The 15,706-nt window shown below is 39.5% G+C and overlaps 1 protein-coding gene across 4 annotated transcripts in view; it reads right to left on the minus strand.

Annotated features, from left to right (window-relative positions):
• Positions 1–15,706, minus strand: part of ACSM1 (acyl-CoA synthetase medium chain family member 1) — a 30,582-nt gene that overhangs the window by 14,273 nt on the left and 603 nt on the right. Inside the window, exons 2-5 of one of the 4 annotated variants that reach the window (XM_010961058.3) lie at positions 12,854–13,148; positions 5,669–5,879; positions 1,680–1,887; positions 29–169 (exon numbers count right to left, since the gene is read on the minus strand). In XM_010961058.3, the coding sequence (XP_010959360.2) occupies positions 29–169; positions 1,680–1,887; positions 5,669–5,879; positions 12,854–13,045 (752 nt within the window). In that variant the 5' untranslated portion in view covers positions 13,046–13,148. The remainder of the gene's footprint in view (positions 1–28; positions 170–1,679; positions 1,888–5,668; positions 5,880–12,853; positions 13,149–15,706) is intronic. The other 3 variants (XM_010961059.3, XM_045521196.2, XM_074346249.1) reach the window with 3 other exon arrangements.

The following is a 15,706-nucleotide window of genomic DNA, read 5'->3' on the forward strand; positions in this document are numbered from 1 at the left end:
GCCTCTAAGCTGGTACCCTCTTTCCTACCAGGAAGGTAAGAAGGATCGTAAAGCAAGTCCATGGCTGTGTTTTGTCATCTTGGGGAGGCCTGAGGTCCCACTGGTGAAGAAGACAGCCATTGGGTCCAGGGTCTTTGACTTAATACAAACGTGATCTGGAGATGCTGATCTGCAAAGGGATTCAATACAAGAGGAGAGAAGTCATGTTTCCTGTTTTTCCATCCTCTGGCGAAGCAAAAGAAACAATATGAAACTTGGAAAAGACTTGGAGAAAATTGAGGTTTGCAATACTGGAGGAAAAACTCCTAGTATTAGTCATCAAACAAAGTTTATAGGTGACCTGGATCAGTGGACTGATATTTCTTCATTTTAAAATGGGGAAAATATGGTGGATTATTTTTTAATTTAACAAACATTACAATAGCATTTACTATGTTTCCAGACAACACCCTAAATGATTTACTAATAAGAACTCATTCAATCTTCAGAGCAACCCTAAGAGGTGAGTACTGCTCTTATGTCCATTTTACAGATAAGGAAACTGAGGTTCAGAGAGGTTAGGTAACTTACCTAAAGATATATAGCCAGCAAGTTGCAGAGCCAGGATTCAAACTCAGACAGTCTGACCCATACACTATGTTTTTAGTCACACTGCTAAACTTGTTTTTTTACACAAACTAGATTTACAGGAATTTAACCCCATAAGTTTGGTGAAAGAGGTGGGGAAGAGAAAGCTACGGAGAATGAGAGTGAAAGAAATACGTACATCTGCCCTGGCATGGGCTGGAGATGACAGATAGAATTTGTAGTTTCCTCAGTCTGCCTTGATTCTTGGGAGCTTCTCCTGGACTGAGTCTCTCTAAATGCAAGCTTCCTTTGTCTTCAGTCAGAGCGACTGCAAATAATATCAGTGCTAGAGGAAACACTGGTTCTTGCTGAGATATGATACCATATTGACTCTAGGCAATTTAGGGGAGTTTTAATGAGTATTCTTTATTTAAGCTACTTTGATTTAATTCTCTGACTTTAGAATCTAGCATAAGATATGATTTCACTGTAATATTTGCCTTAGAGAGCTTTAAAAACTGAGGAGTTACTTCAAGAAAACAAATCCAGCATGGTTTATGTGTGACTTGAAAAATGACTGAAGGCTTGCAGAATCAGAGTTTTGGAGGTGGAGAGGGTCTTTCTTACCACCGACACTTCCTTAGCTTCCTTCAAGTTGTCCCTAGAGGCACCCACCCTCCTAGGAGATGGGAAGTGTTTGCTCCCAAAGCTGCCTGAGGCTCCCACAGCCTCAATTTTTCCCTCAATCTCACTTCACCTTGAAAATTCATCTTCTTCACATATTTTTTAATAAAGAATGATATTTCAGATTCCCCACCTACAAAGAAGATGCAACACTACAACCCTCTGACTTCACACATCTCCTTTGCACAGGGGCAGATTATATTTTAGTGAGAGAGGCATGGAAATTCAATTTCCTGATTTTACAGATAAAACATTCACAGCCAAGAGAGGATAAGGAACTAGTCCAGGGTCAGTAATGTAGCTCGGAAGAGGTTTTAGGCTTTAGACCTGGTCAGCTTCCTCCCACTGGCTGCTTGTCTACCAGCACTTGGGACTGAATAGCCTTCTGCTAGTCCTCAGAAAACACATTCATCAGACCAGAAACTCACTTAATCAATGATCGGAAGTCCAGCCACCCTTTACAGCTCTGGTCGGACACCAGGAGCTTGGTTTTCAGACCAGGATACTCAGAGGCCAGAGAATCCACCACTGGAGCAAGCGTATCCGTGGTCACGATGCCCTTAGCTTTAGAGGCTTGTAGTCGGTAGACAATATCCTTGGCCTTCATCTGGGTGGTCCCTGGCATGAAGATGATCCCTAAGGATGAGAAAGAAGTTCTTTAGGTTTCTCTGTCACAACCTTGGGCTTCAGACCTGGTTTATCTGCATAGAAATTCCCTAACCTCTTGCTATGCAAAGTGTGGTCCACAGACCAGCAGCATCAGCACCGCGTAGGACGCAGAATTTCACACCCCACCCCAAACCTACTGAATCAGAATCTGTATTTTAACGACATCTCCAAGTGATTCCTATGCACGTTGAAATGTGAAAATCCTGCCCTAGCCTTTTCTACTCTAGATGGATCTAGCCACTAGACAGGTGAATCCTACTTCATACAACTTTACACAGGATCTGGGAAAGATGCAAGCAAAATGGTGTCCTCGACCCAAGGACTAGCTACATCCCTGCCCCCATTTTTCTCCTCTCACTTACCTTCTCTGTCAGTCCCTTGTATCATCTTGAATTTCCTCTTTCCTTCATTCTTCATTCCCAAAGTAAACTACGTTGTCCTTTGAACTTTTCTACCTTCCCTTCCATCTTCCATCACCAACAATGAGTTCAGGTATCTGGGTGCCCCTGCTGCATTCTACTCTCTCCAGCAGATGCCCTGTCCTGAATCTTTCTACTGCCCACCTTCCAAATTATTACCTGCTTAAGTTCCACGGAGCAGTGACTTTTTCCCCTCCACATTTCTTCCCCTTGCTAACACCTGTGCCCCCTCTCCAGAAAAACACCACACTCCCCATCTTGACATCAAGGGCACTGCCCACTCTCGACCTTTTCCACGCACAATTCTGTTCTCTATTTCAAAATGTCCATTCTTCATATAGGCTACTCCTGACTCTAAGCATTTCCATGTGCTATGCCCATTCTTGGGATTTCATTCTTTTGCCTCTATTAACTTTTCAATTCTTCTTATCCCAGGGGTCGCAGATCAGGTCTTGGATTTCTCATGGGCCATCTATTAACTCTCTGAGTGACATGGACCTCTATACTCCCTCTACCATTGCTATTAATTCTTGATTCCATATGACCTTGACAACTATTTGGGAGAGAAGATGAGAGAGACTATATGTGCAAGAGCATGACAGATTGTTGTATGAACATGCATGATAGAACAACTGAAGTAATTAAAAAAAAAAAAGAATCCATGAATCCCATAGTGATTACATAGATCAGTAGATAGATAAGCCATCTATCTACTTATCTACAGAAGAATGCCAACTAGTAAGTGTGGAGGGAATGATATAAATGGAAAGTTCTCATATAAAACTACAATTATAATATTCAGTTCAGTCAAGATTCATCAACGGATTCTCAAACCATAAAGGGAAAGACAGTTGGGGAACAGGATATTCACGGAGCCTCATAAATATTACATGACAGATTTGTTACTAACTACAAAGGGGTGCCTTTACCAAGGTGGATACAACCTTTCTAAAGGGATAAAATAGCATCACAGATGCTGGGACAAACAAACATCATATATCCCTGATGTGATGCACTGGGAAAGACGAAATGTTACCCTTCTAGTACTTGTGCTAAAAATGTTTACCTGAATGTAATCATGAATAAAGGGTCAGAAATGCGAATTTTGAGGCACCTTCTGCAAAGCAACTGGCCCAGACAAGGCAAAAATGTCATTCTCATGTAGAAAAGGCTAGACACACATCCTAGATTAAAGGACTACTAAATGCAATGCATGATTCTCAATTGGATTTTTGATTCAAACAGAAAAATGTTATAAAGGACATCATTGGGCCAATGAGGAATTTTGATTATGAATGCATATTAGGTAACTATATTTTTAAACTTTTATTGAAGTCAATTTACAATGTTGTGTTAATTTCTGGTCGACAGCATAGTGATTCATTTTCATATTATTTTCCATTATAGGCCATTACGAGGTATTGAATAGAGTTTTCTGTGCTATACAGTAGGACTTTTTGTTAATCTATTTTATATATAGTAGTATCTACAAATCCCGAACTCCCAGCTGGTCCCTCCTCACTCTCTTTCCCTCTGGTAACCATAAGTCTGTTTTCTATGTCTGTGAGTGTGTCACTGTTTTGTAAATAAGTTCACTCATGTCTTCTTCTTCTTTTTTTTTTTTTTTTTTTTTTTTAGGATTCCACATATATGTGATATCATATGGCATCCTTCTTTTTCTTTCTGGCTTATTTCACCTAGTAGGATGATCTCCAGGTCCATCCGTGTTGCTGCAAATGGCATTATTTTATTCTTTTTTATGGCTGAGTAGTATTCCATTGTGTATATACCACAATTTCTTTATCCAGTCATCTTTCAATAGACATTTAGGTTGCTTCCATGTCTTGGCTATTTTAAATAGCGCTGCTATGAACATTGGGGTGCATGTATCTTTTCAAGTTAGAGTTCCCTTTGAATGTATGCCTAAGAGTGGGATTGCTAGATCATATGGTAAGTCTATTTTTAGTTTTTTTGAGGAATCTCCATACTATTTTCCATAATGTCTGCACCAAACTACCAACAGCCTAGGAGGGTTCCCTTTTCTCCACACCCTCTCCAGCATTTATTGTGGAAACCTGTGTGTAAAACAATGAAGTTAGAATACTCTCTGCTGTTGTCTATCACTTGTTATGGGGGCTTACAGAGCTTGTTAACAGTGGGGCCTTTACGGCCAGGGAATGCCCTGTGAGTGAAGGCAGTTGCTATGACAACAACCCTCTCCTCCCTGTGTGAGAGTATGTTAACAACAGAGACTTTCCAGCCAAGCCACACCCTGCAGGCAGTGTTGTGGCCCTCCTGTCATGTGCACCAACCGTGGGGCTTTCTATGGCAGACCCAGGCTATTTTGCACAAACTCTCCACCTCAACCCATACCACGCTGAAGCCCCTGAGGCTGCCTCTGTGCTATTAACCCCAGTCTTCTCACCGAGTCGGTTGTCTGGAGCCCAAGCTCCAGCATCCAATCCCGGCACACGCCACCTGGTTCGCACATCAGTCTAGGGACTGCATGGACCGTCTGTGCCATTTTCCCTCCATTCTGTCTGCTGCAGAGTGGCTCCAGTGCTCTCCTCCATGCCTCTGAAGCCCTCCTTCTAGCTCAGCTTACCTCCCCACTGGAGAAAGGGCTCCCCAGAGTGAGGGTGCCTTTCCTCTTTCACTACTCCATCCCTGAAGGGACGGTCCCATCCCAATTTCCTTTTCCTCTTCTTCTTTCTCTCATACCCAGTTTTGTGATGATTTTCCTTGTAGTTCCACTTGTACAAGATCTTCTGCCAAAGTTCATTAGGTATTCTGAGAGCAGTGTTCCACATGTAGATGTATTTTTGATGTATCTATGGGAGGAGGTGAGCTCCACATCCTTCTATTCTGCCATCTTGAAGCTGATTCTCAGGTAACTCTATTGCAGCAGTGTTAAACTCCTTCTGTGTTAACTCTATTGTGGTTCTATAAGTGGACTGTCTTGGATCTTAGCAGATGTGTGTTCAGGGGTATCACAATGTCTGCAACTGATTCTTAAATGACTCACTGGTGGAGAAGGGCTCAAGCATGGCAAAATGTTAACAATTGATGAATCTTTAAAAAAAAGTGGTAAAAATGTCTGAGCTCGTGCAAGAGAAAGTGTGTGTGTATAAATGAGAGGGAATTAAGACATTGTTTGAGAGTGTGTGAGTGTAAGAATGAGAATGAGTATAATTATAGTTGAGAGAGTCTGAGGAAAAGAAAGACTGTTAAGAAGAGAAAAGGTAGGGAAGAGAAAGTACCTGATATTTCAGGACCAGCTGGCTTGAGGCCAGCCCTAAGGTCTACTGGGGTCCCTTGGGCTCACTGACCTGTTCGGATGCAGCCTACGGCCACCAGCCACCACTCGGGCACTCGAGGTAGAATCAAGGCTAGATAGTCTCCCTCCTGCAGACCACAGGTCTGTGTCAAGACGTTGGCCGTACGACGGGTTAAGTCTGTCATCTCTCTGAAGCTCCACTTCAGTTCATCCCCTTGATTATTCACCCACCACAGGGCTGGGTTGGGACCTCTCTTGCCCTCCTGGTTAAGATCAAACGTCACATGTTACTTCCTGCTTTGAAGGAAAGGGGCACTAATTTGGCCAATCCACTAACATAGTTACATTCCAGTGTGAGTACAGCTCAAGGACTGAGATCCCATTTTAAAGCATTTGTAGAGCCAAAAGAAACTGGGGGGAGGTGTGATCCAGCCGACTTCTGGTCTACTGTAGTCCCCTTCTCTCAGATCACATGAAAAGCCTTCATATCACCTGTTGGAGCCTTAAAATTTTATTCCTCCATGTGTCTCTCTTAGTTCCATATGGACAGTAGGTGTTTCTCTGTGCCTCAGTTTTCTCACCTATAAAATGGGTATAATAATACTACCTAGAAAGTAATAAAGTTTAAATTAGTTATTTTTAAAAGTAAAGTAATAAAGTTTAAATTAGTAATTTTTAAAAGTAAAGTATATATAACAGTGCCTGGCATGCAGTAGGTGCTCAGTAAAATTGCTTTTATTATTATTACAACAAAATGAAAGAGGATAATTTAATTCCTGAATATTTGGGGAAAATGTCTTTTAAAATTAAGGTACCTCTAGAGATGCAAGATGTCAGACTAGGAAGCTTCAGGCCCTTGTTCCCTCACAAAAACATCAAGAAAATAAAAATAAACTAAGATAGCTTTGTTGAAACTCTAGAAACAGTCAAGGGTGTGTAGCAACCAACAAGTGCTCAAACAGTGAAAACACACAATCAAAATGGCAAGACATTTTGTGGTGTGTTTTGCTCACTCTTGCACCACCTCCTCTCTGCTGTGGTGCAGTTCAGGAGGAAGGTACCCAGTTCTCAGCCTCTCCTGTGGGATAGATGGGAAATATTGAAAGTTGTTTGCAACAATATGGCTTTTTTAGTGGAGGCTGCATGAGGAACTGGTTTCTGTCTTGTCTGACTTGGAGCTCATATGGGAATGATAACATCATTTGAATACCAGGTTGTAGCTATATAAAAGCAGTGGCAGGTGTCACACTGTGTGGAAACTGTAGACCTGAGGTTACCTATAGGAAGAGACTACAGAGAGAGGAATATAATAGAACATCTAAGGTCCCAAGAAGAAGCAGGTATGAGACTTAAAAAAAAAATATGAAAAGCAGTCATGTGTATGTGAAAACTAGGGGAAAAAGCAAATGTATAAGCCCAGGAAAGACATGTACCAGACAGGGCCTAAGAAGACCTTAAGTTTTCATACTGGGCAGATTACTGAAAGTCTTTCCCTCCATGGAGACAGTCTGCAAAGATGGAGAGAAGCAGCTGGATTTTTTTTTTTAAATATTCAATTTTCAACAACAGATCACAAGGCTTACAAAGAAAAAGAGAAACATAGCCTATTCAAAGTAACAAAATAAATCTCCAGAAACTGACCCTAAAGAGACATAGGCTTCAGGTCCTGGACAAAGATTTTAAAATAACTATCATATATATGTTGGAACAGCTGAAGGAAAACACACACAAAGAACTAAGCAAATCAGGTAAATGATATATGAAGAAAATGAGAATGTCAACAAAGATATACAAATTATTAAAAAGAACCAAACAGAGATTCTGGAGCTGAAAAATAGAATAACTGAATTGAAAACTTCACAAATGGGCTCAACAGCAGACTTGAGCGGGAAGAAGAAAGAATCAGTAAACTTGAAGACAAGTTATTTAAAATTATTGAGTCCGAGGAGCAAAAAGAAAAATAAATGAGGAAAAGTGAACAGAGCCTAAGGAATTTATGGGCACAAACAAACAGACCAATATACATATTCTGGGAGTATTAGAAGGAGAAGAAAGAGAGGAAACGGGACATAGAACTTATTTGAATAATTAATGGCTGAAAACTCCTCAAATTTGAGGAAAGGGATGTATACGTAAGTGCAAGAGGCTCAGTGAACTCCAAACAGGAAAACCCAAAGACACCCACACAGAGACGTATTACAATCAAACTATAAAAGACAGAAAAAATCTTGAAAGCAGCAGAGGAAGAGTGACTCATCATGTATAAGAAATTCTTAATAAGCTTATCACTGGATTGCAGGCCAGAAGACAGGCAGGTTGTATAGTTAAAGTTATGGGGAAGGAAAAATATTGTCAACCAGAAATTGTGTATCTAGCAAAACTATCCTTCAAAAATGAGGGAGAAATTCAGACATTCTCAGACAAAAAACATTGAGGGAGTTTATTACCACTAGACTTTCTCTGCAAGAAATATTAAAAAGAGTTCAAGTTGAAGCGAAAATACATTAGAGAGTAACTTGAATACAAAAATAAAATTCTTTAATAAAGATACATACACAGAGAAATATAAAAACTAGTATTATTATAATTCTGGTTTATAAATTTACTTTTTATTCTTTCACAGTATGTAAAAGATAAAAGCATAAAAACAGTTGATTATAAATCTATAATGGGTACACAATATGTAAAGATGAGTTTGTGACATCAATAACATCATGTGGGGAGGTGAGAGGAAGCTGGAAACGAGTAGGGTTTTGTATGTGAATAAAGTTAAGTTCTTATTAGTTCAAAATAGATTGTAATGACTTTAGAATATTATATGTAATCCCTATGGTAACCACAAAAAATTATCTACAGAATATACACAAAAGGCAATGAAAAAGAAATGAGAGCATACTACTAAAAAAATCAATTAAACACAAAGGAAAGCTCATGAATTGGAAGAATTAACATTGTTAAAGTGGCCATAGTTCCAAGGCAATCTACAGATTTAATGTAATTACTATAAAAACAGCAATGGCATTTTCCACAAAACTTGGAAAATTTCTATAATTTTCATGGAAATGCACAAGACCTCAAATAGCCAAAAAAAAAAAAAAAAAAAAAAAAACCCAAAAAACAAAAAACCTTGAGAAAAAAGAACAAAGCTGGAAGTATCTTGCGCTCTGATTTCAAACTATACTACAAAGCCATAGTAATCAAAACAATATGTTACTGGTACAGACAGACATAGATCAATGGAAAAGAATAGAGAGTTCAGAAATAAACCCACCCTTAACATGTTCAATTAATCTACAACAAAGAGGTATGATTATACAATGGGGAAAAGATAGCCTCCTCAATAAATATTTTGGGAAAACTGGACCCCTATGCAAAAGAATCAAACTAGAATACTTTCTCATACTATATACAATAATAAACTTAAAACAGATTAAAGACTTAAATATAAGGCCTGAAATCATAAAACTCCTAGAAGAAAACATAGGCAGCATATGCTCTTTGACATTGATCTTTGTACTATTTATTTGGATCTGTTTCCTCAGGCAAGGGCAACAAAAGCAAAAATAAATGGAACTACATCAAAATAAAAACCTTTTGCACAGTGAAAGAAGCTATCAACAAAACAGAAAGGCAGCCTATTGAATAGGAGAAGATATTTGCTAAAGATGTATCTGATTAGGGGTTAATATCAAAATAGAATATTACTGAGCCATTAAAAAGAATGAAGTCTTGGCATTTGTGACAACGTGGATAGAACTAGTGGATCTTATAGTCAGACAGAGAAAGCAAATATCATATAATTTCACTTACACGTGGAATCTAAAAAACAAGTAAATGAACAAAAATAACAAAACAAACAGACTCCTAGATACAGAAAACAAACTGGTAGTTGCCAGAGGGGAGACGGTTGGGGGATGAATGAGATAAGTGAAGGGGACTAAGAGGTCACAGACTTACAGCTAGAAAATAAGTAAGTCACAGGGATATAATGTATAGAATAGAGAATGTAGTCAATAATATTTTAATAGCTTTGTATGGTGACAGATAACTAGACTTATCATGTGATCATTTTGAAATGTATAAAAATATTGAATCACCTATGTTGTACACTTATTATTTTTTATGTGAGTCAACCATACTTCAATTAAAAAACTAAAGATGAGATCAGAAAAGAAACTCAAAATACATTAAAGACTTAAATATAAGACCTGAAACCTCACTTCTTTAGATAAAACTTACAATTTTTTTCTAAATTAGACAGTAATTACCTTTGCTGGATGTAGATTATAGCCAAACAAATTATTTTAAATATGTCTACATATCTAATTGATTGTAATTTAACTTACAAAGAAAGTGGTTTACATATAACTTACTATGATAAATGGCATGTTACTCTTTTGTAAATTGCCATTGATAAGAAATATGTATACTTCTTACAGGCTCATCAAATGATATGCCAAACTAGGAGACACAGTTACTGAGTATCAATTCATATGGATTAACTAAATGAATAGGATTGTTACTAATTACTTATATAAAATCATAGATTTAAGGGGAGGGTACAGCTCAAGTGGTATAGCACATGCTAGCATGCATGAGGTCCTGGGTTCAATCCCCAGTATCTCCTCTAAAAATAAATAAATAAATAAAATTATCTCCTTTCCCCCCACCCAGGAAAAAGAACTAAAATATAGATAGATAGATAGATAGATTGATTGATTTAAATTCAAGAACCACAAAACACAGACCCATTGGCCCACAAAAAATCTAGACAGACATGACTATTGCATATTAAGAAATTTAGAAAGTTTGTCAGCATATAAATCAATTTCTTATGGGAAATATTATAGAAAAAAGAGCCAGACATTATGTGGCAATGACATTCAGCTGTTGCTTTTCTTAAGCTTTGTGGTTTGTAGATATTTGACTATACTGATTGAGCAATATTTAATACTAAATTGCATCAACATTGGTAGGACAAATTTGCTCCTGTCATGACTTTTGCTGAAACAAACAGAAGTTAATGTCACTTAATGCTTTGCTTACCTATCCTGGGACATGAAGTGGAGAATCACACTATCCAAAGAGAAAAAATGAAGAATTGTATGTTGTTTACTTTTTTACCCCTATTTTCTAGAACAATGCTTTGGTGCATGTTAGGTATTCACTGAATCTTAACTGAATGAATGAATGAAGTATCAAAGAGACAGAATGAATGATTTTGGACATGAATGTGACCTCTCATGAATAGATGTGGGAGGCTACTCCAGGAATCAACTGGCGTGTAAAATCCTAGGAGCCTAGGGGCCTTAGAAATTAATATAAGGTTTAATTTCCAAGGACAGTCAGGGGTTATAAATTGGTGGCCTGAATAAGTGACTGTATTCCACCCTTGGACCTGTGTTGGCTGTCTTACACTTAAAAAAAAAATCACAGTAAACTGTTAGATTTCTAACTTAAAGGTTTTACAAGTGTAATGTGTTGAAAATGGAGTCAAAATAAATTATGTAATTTGTTATGATCTGGGTTGTGTTGCTCATTAGGCTATGGATCAATGATGTTTGTTAAGTTGTAAGGGATCACACAGGAAGCCGGCGTGGACTCTGGTATCCGGGGAGCACTCATGCCCTCTGGAAGGTCTTTTGTGCTTACAAGGTATGTTTCAAAATTAATTAATGACACAAAAGTGTACTAAGGGACTGCTAAGTGTCAGGCACCACACGTCACTCGAGAGACACTGATCTTCATTAAGACAATTGGAAAAGTAGAAGCAGACAGGTCAGAAGTGTTGTGAGAATGAACATTAATGAGATGGGGATGCTGGGGATACGAAAAATGTGAAGGTATGGAGAACTGACAATGACTAAAAAAGGTGATATAAAACCTAACAAAGATGGGGGATTCTCTGGGCAAATGTTCACTTGGTTATTATCTCCATGGGTTTATGTGTAGGACTTTTTATGAAGATAAATGCAGAGAAAAGTGATGGCATCACTTCGCCTTCTCTGTGTCCTCCCTCTCTGGCCCACCTTGTGATTCAAAAGGTCTTAACCAGATTTTTGGGATGGGCAGTGATGAAAGTCAGTTTATAGTCTGAAGGCAGAGATGTTTTGACATGATCGGATTATGAGACCAGATTAGGCAGAGGATCATAGAACGCAACAGCCTGGACCTAAATCCTGCTCCTTCACTTATTTGGCTTATTCTGTAGGTTATTTGAACATTTGGAACCTCAGGTTCCCCATTTAGAAAGTGAGGATAATAAAAGTGCCCATTTAATCAGAATATTAAACGCAAAGCGCTCAACATGGCACATTAAAAAATGCTCTTCCTAACTGAGGGCTCTATTTTCCCTGGAGTTACCATGAAAATTCAGAAAAAGGAAAAAGAAGGAGGTAGGGAAGAAGTCCCTGTGAAAGGCACATAAGCTTCGAATGCTAACCTATGAACGTTTGTTTATGGGAAATTAAAAATACATCAACTCTCTGCCTCCACCTCAGGTGAATTCAGTCTTCTGTACAAAGACAGCATTGAGTGAGTTTTCACGATGTGAACATCACCAGCTGGAATTTAGTAGCTGGAACACCACCCATTGTCCATCCCAAATCCTAGTGTCACCACTTCTCTCTTGGTCTGTCTCTTGGGAAAAGACAAACCAAGCATGTGTGTCTTTCAGCAGAGACCACAGAGACTGGATTCCCTGGACACACCCTGAAGCCACGCTCATGGTTGTATCTGATGGGGAGGACCACAGCTGCACTTGCCATCCTCATAGGAAGACAGATGATATGACTTAGTTATATGTGTCAGATGTTCATGTGCACAATCAGGAGTCCCCTCCCTGTGGATGTATCCTGAAGTCAAGCCCAAGTGTGGTGAGATGCATTCCAGTTAAACTCACAGTCTCGTTAGTTGAAGAATTCAGAGCAACGTCAACTTGCTAATCCATGATTAGAACTTAACACTTGATCACAATTACCTGACTGTGTACCAGATACTTTCACCTGCTATCTTGTTTCTTAAATGAAATTATCTCCATTTCACAGATAAAATCACTGGGGCTCAGAGAACTGTCCAGGCTGGGAAATGAACCCCCAAACATAAGCTTTTCTCAGGACACTTACAAGCTTAGTCAGAAGCCATTCTTGGTTCAGTGCCCCTAAGCCTTCTAAGGGGCAAGATAAGACCAGTGAAGCAAATCCTGTTCTCACCACCCCCATCAAGGGTGCCTCCTTACCATCTCCATTTGAGCCCAGTAATCTAATACATAACTTGCAAAATTAAATTCCTTGGGTCTAACGTAGTCATTCCAGCTGGGGGCTCCAGGTCCTGATAAAAACCGGCTGCACAGGCGCTGAGGGGCAGGGTGGAAGCCATGGAAGGATTTGAGGATGCCCCGGAGGACTCGGAAGTTCATTAGCCATTGCATGGTGGGTGGAGCAGTCCTCAGGAAGCAGGCACAGAATTCTCAGCTCACCACCTGCCTTGGGAAGAGATGGCGAATAGGTTGATCGCTGGAGCAGGAATTTCCTCTGCAAAATGAAGGCGTATTCCTGGTTAATTGCTAGAGTGATGGCTTTATTTGAGCTCATTGGAATTTGGAAGGCACAACTTATTGATTTAGGTGGGATTTCTCTTCTCAACTGAGGAATCACAAGGCAAAAAAAAAAAAAAAAAAATGATGGGGCAGGGCTGTAGCTACTAGATAGGGTTGGCACACATCCCTGAGGGTCTTCTTGTTCTCCCTCACCCCCTGGGACGGCAGCCATGTAGCCCTCATTTTGGTAGAAACTGACCATTTTGAAAGTCCTGTATCTCATACTATCCTTGCTCTGGAGGTCTCTCTTCCCACTGAACCCAAATATGTGGTTCTCATGGAAACTGTCAAGTTTTTAAATGATTCCACCACCTGTCCAAAGTTGATTGGTCCAGAGTCAAGCAGTCATTTCCCACGATTTTTTTTAATCCAAACTGGGCGAATCATAAACCCTCTCCAAAATGTTTGTGTAAAATTTTCATAGAAATAAGGAGCAGAGAGTATCTCAGAGGCATTCAATTTGCTGGTTCATATTGTTCCTAAGGCCCCTCTTCACCTCAGCCCTTCTCTTGTTAATATCCTGAACTGAATTCGATGAGCCAGCAATTTTTCCTGCCCGAGACTGGGGTCCTGTCACTTGGGGCTGTAAGAATATTGACAAATATGCCCAACCATACTCAGGACAGACGAGGCTAATATCACAGCGACTTCCCTACTGGATTGGGGTCTGACACCAGGGTCTTTCCCAGGACAGCATTCCAGGCAACGATTACCAATCTATCACTTGACCCATGAAGTAAAACTTGTCACTCCAGATCCCAACAAATGCTTCTACCTGGGAGCAAAACCCTCATGTATTAGGGTCCTTCTTAAAGTTTGATTGTGAAAATTGGAAGAAAGCCACGTCAGAAATAGTTTTGAGGTTCAAGCACTTTATCATGGTAAACAATTAAGCTCCCTCCTCCTCAGTTTCAGCAGTAAGATGATACTATCTGACAACAGACCTGTAGAACAGATTGGTAAAACTTGACTCAATTTATTTTCAACTTGTTTAGACCCATAGTAACCTAATGCCAGTTAATTTTGTTGCTGCCCTCAGAACACTGCTATTGTCTGTCTGCAGAAAAAACGAGAGATATGTGAAAGTTTCACCCCTTAGTTTCGTCCCTGCTTGACAGTGTGGATCCTTGGGCCACGTGAACTAAAGTATGCCCCCTTCCATTTCAGTGCCAGTCATTCAACAGTACTGTCTTTTGTTTTGTCAGAGCACTTGAAGGAAGAAAGATCCTAAGATATTAGCTGGCCCATAACCTGGTCTTCAGACATATTACCTTTAGCCCTCAGTCTTTGGAGGAAATATTTTGAATTGCCAATATTTAAAATTTAGGAGATTTTATTTAAAAGCCTTGAAGAGTTCTCCTGAAAGCTTAGAAGGTCCAGCAACATTGGGCTTTCGTTTCAACTTGGCACCAACTGACTGGAGCTGAGAACTGTCTGCTCAATTTACATGGAAGGTTCTCTAATTTGACATAGTTTCTGCCACTTCTCATTTTGTCACACCCACCTGCTTCTCCATTTACTGTACCTGTCCAATCCTTGGGGATCTTTGACTTTAAAAATCTTGATTTGGCCAACATCCCAAGAGGGACAGGAATTTCCCCTAGGTTGCAAGACAAACTTAGTAGCAGAATTGGTTCTAAAAGCCTGACTGCTCTGCTATTTTTTCCCAACACATACCTCCCTCCACAGGCATGAGCTGAGTTAGAGTAAGAACATCAGTTTCTCTTTTTATACAAAGGTATATAAGTAACCTCAGGATCTTCCTTAAAATACTCAAGGAGAGTGTACACAACACTTTAATAAGTGGCTAAAAACCAAAACAAAAGGAAGAGTAATAATGAGGAAATGAATCCTTTGCTGTGGGCTGAATTGTGTCCCCTCAAAATTCATATGTTGAAGTCCCAACTCTCAGCACCTCAAAATGCGACTCTATTTGGAGACAGAATCTTTAATGAGGTAATTAAGTTAAAATGAAGGCATTAGATGGACCCAATCCCATATGACTGGTACACAGTGCCAAGAGGTCCTGCAATAGAGCTTTGATTTCACAAGCATTCGGACTGGAAAAGCTATTTATTTTATGAGACGACATACTTAGTGTGTTATAGGGGGTCCTAGTGTTACAGAGCAAGGTTCGGCTCCACTGTCTACCAGCTAAGAGGTCTTGGCCACCATTTACGCCTCTGAACTTGGGGGGCACAGTCATAATGCCTGCTATCTGGCTTCCACAAAGATTAGTGAGATAATCTATATAACACTTTTACAATAAGGGCTCAATAAATGTTGAGGTGCTCTCTAGCTCCCAGCAAATTCTGAAGCCAACCCCCAAATTAGATAATTAAAAAGCTTTTTTTTTTTTTTTGTATAATGTGAACAAACTTCTGCAGAGTGGAGTTTTCTTTCCAGTGTTGATCTTCTGGGTCTTTTTTATTCCCCTTAGCACCCTCCTCACACAGCTCACCACATTTAAGAAACCAGATAGCAGGTAAAAGT

The sequence above is a fragment of the Camelus bactrianus genome, chromosome 18 (assembly GCF_048773025.1).
Source record: "Camelus bactrianus isolate YW-2024 breed Bactrian camel chromosome 18, ASM4877302v1, whole genome shotgun sequence".
Classification (NCBI taxonomy): domain Eukaryota; kingdom Metazoa; phylum Chordata; class Mammalia; order Artiodactyla; family Camelidae; genus Camelus; species Camelus bactrianus.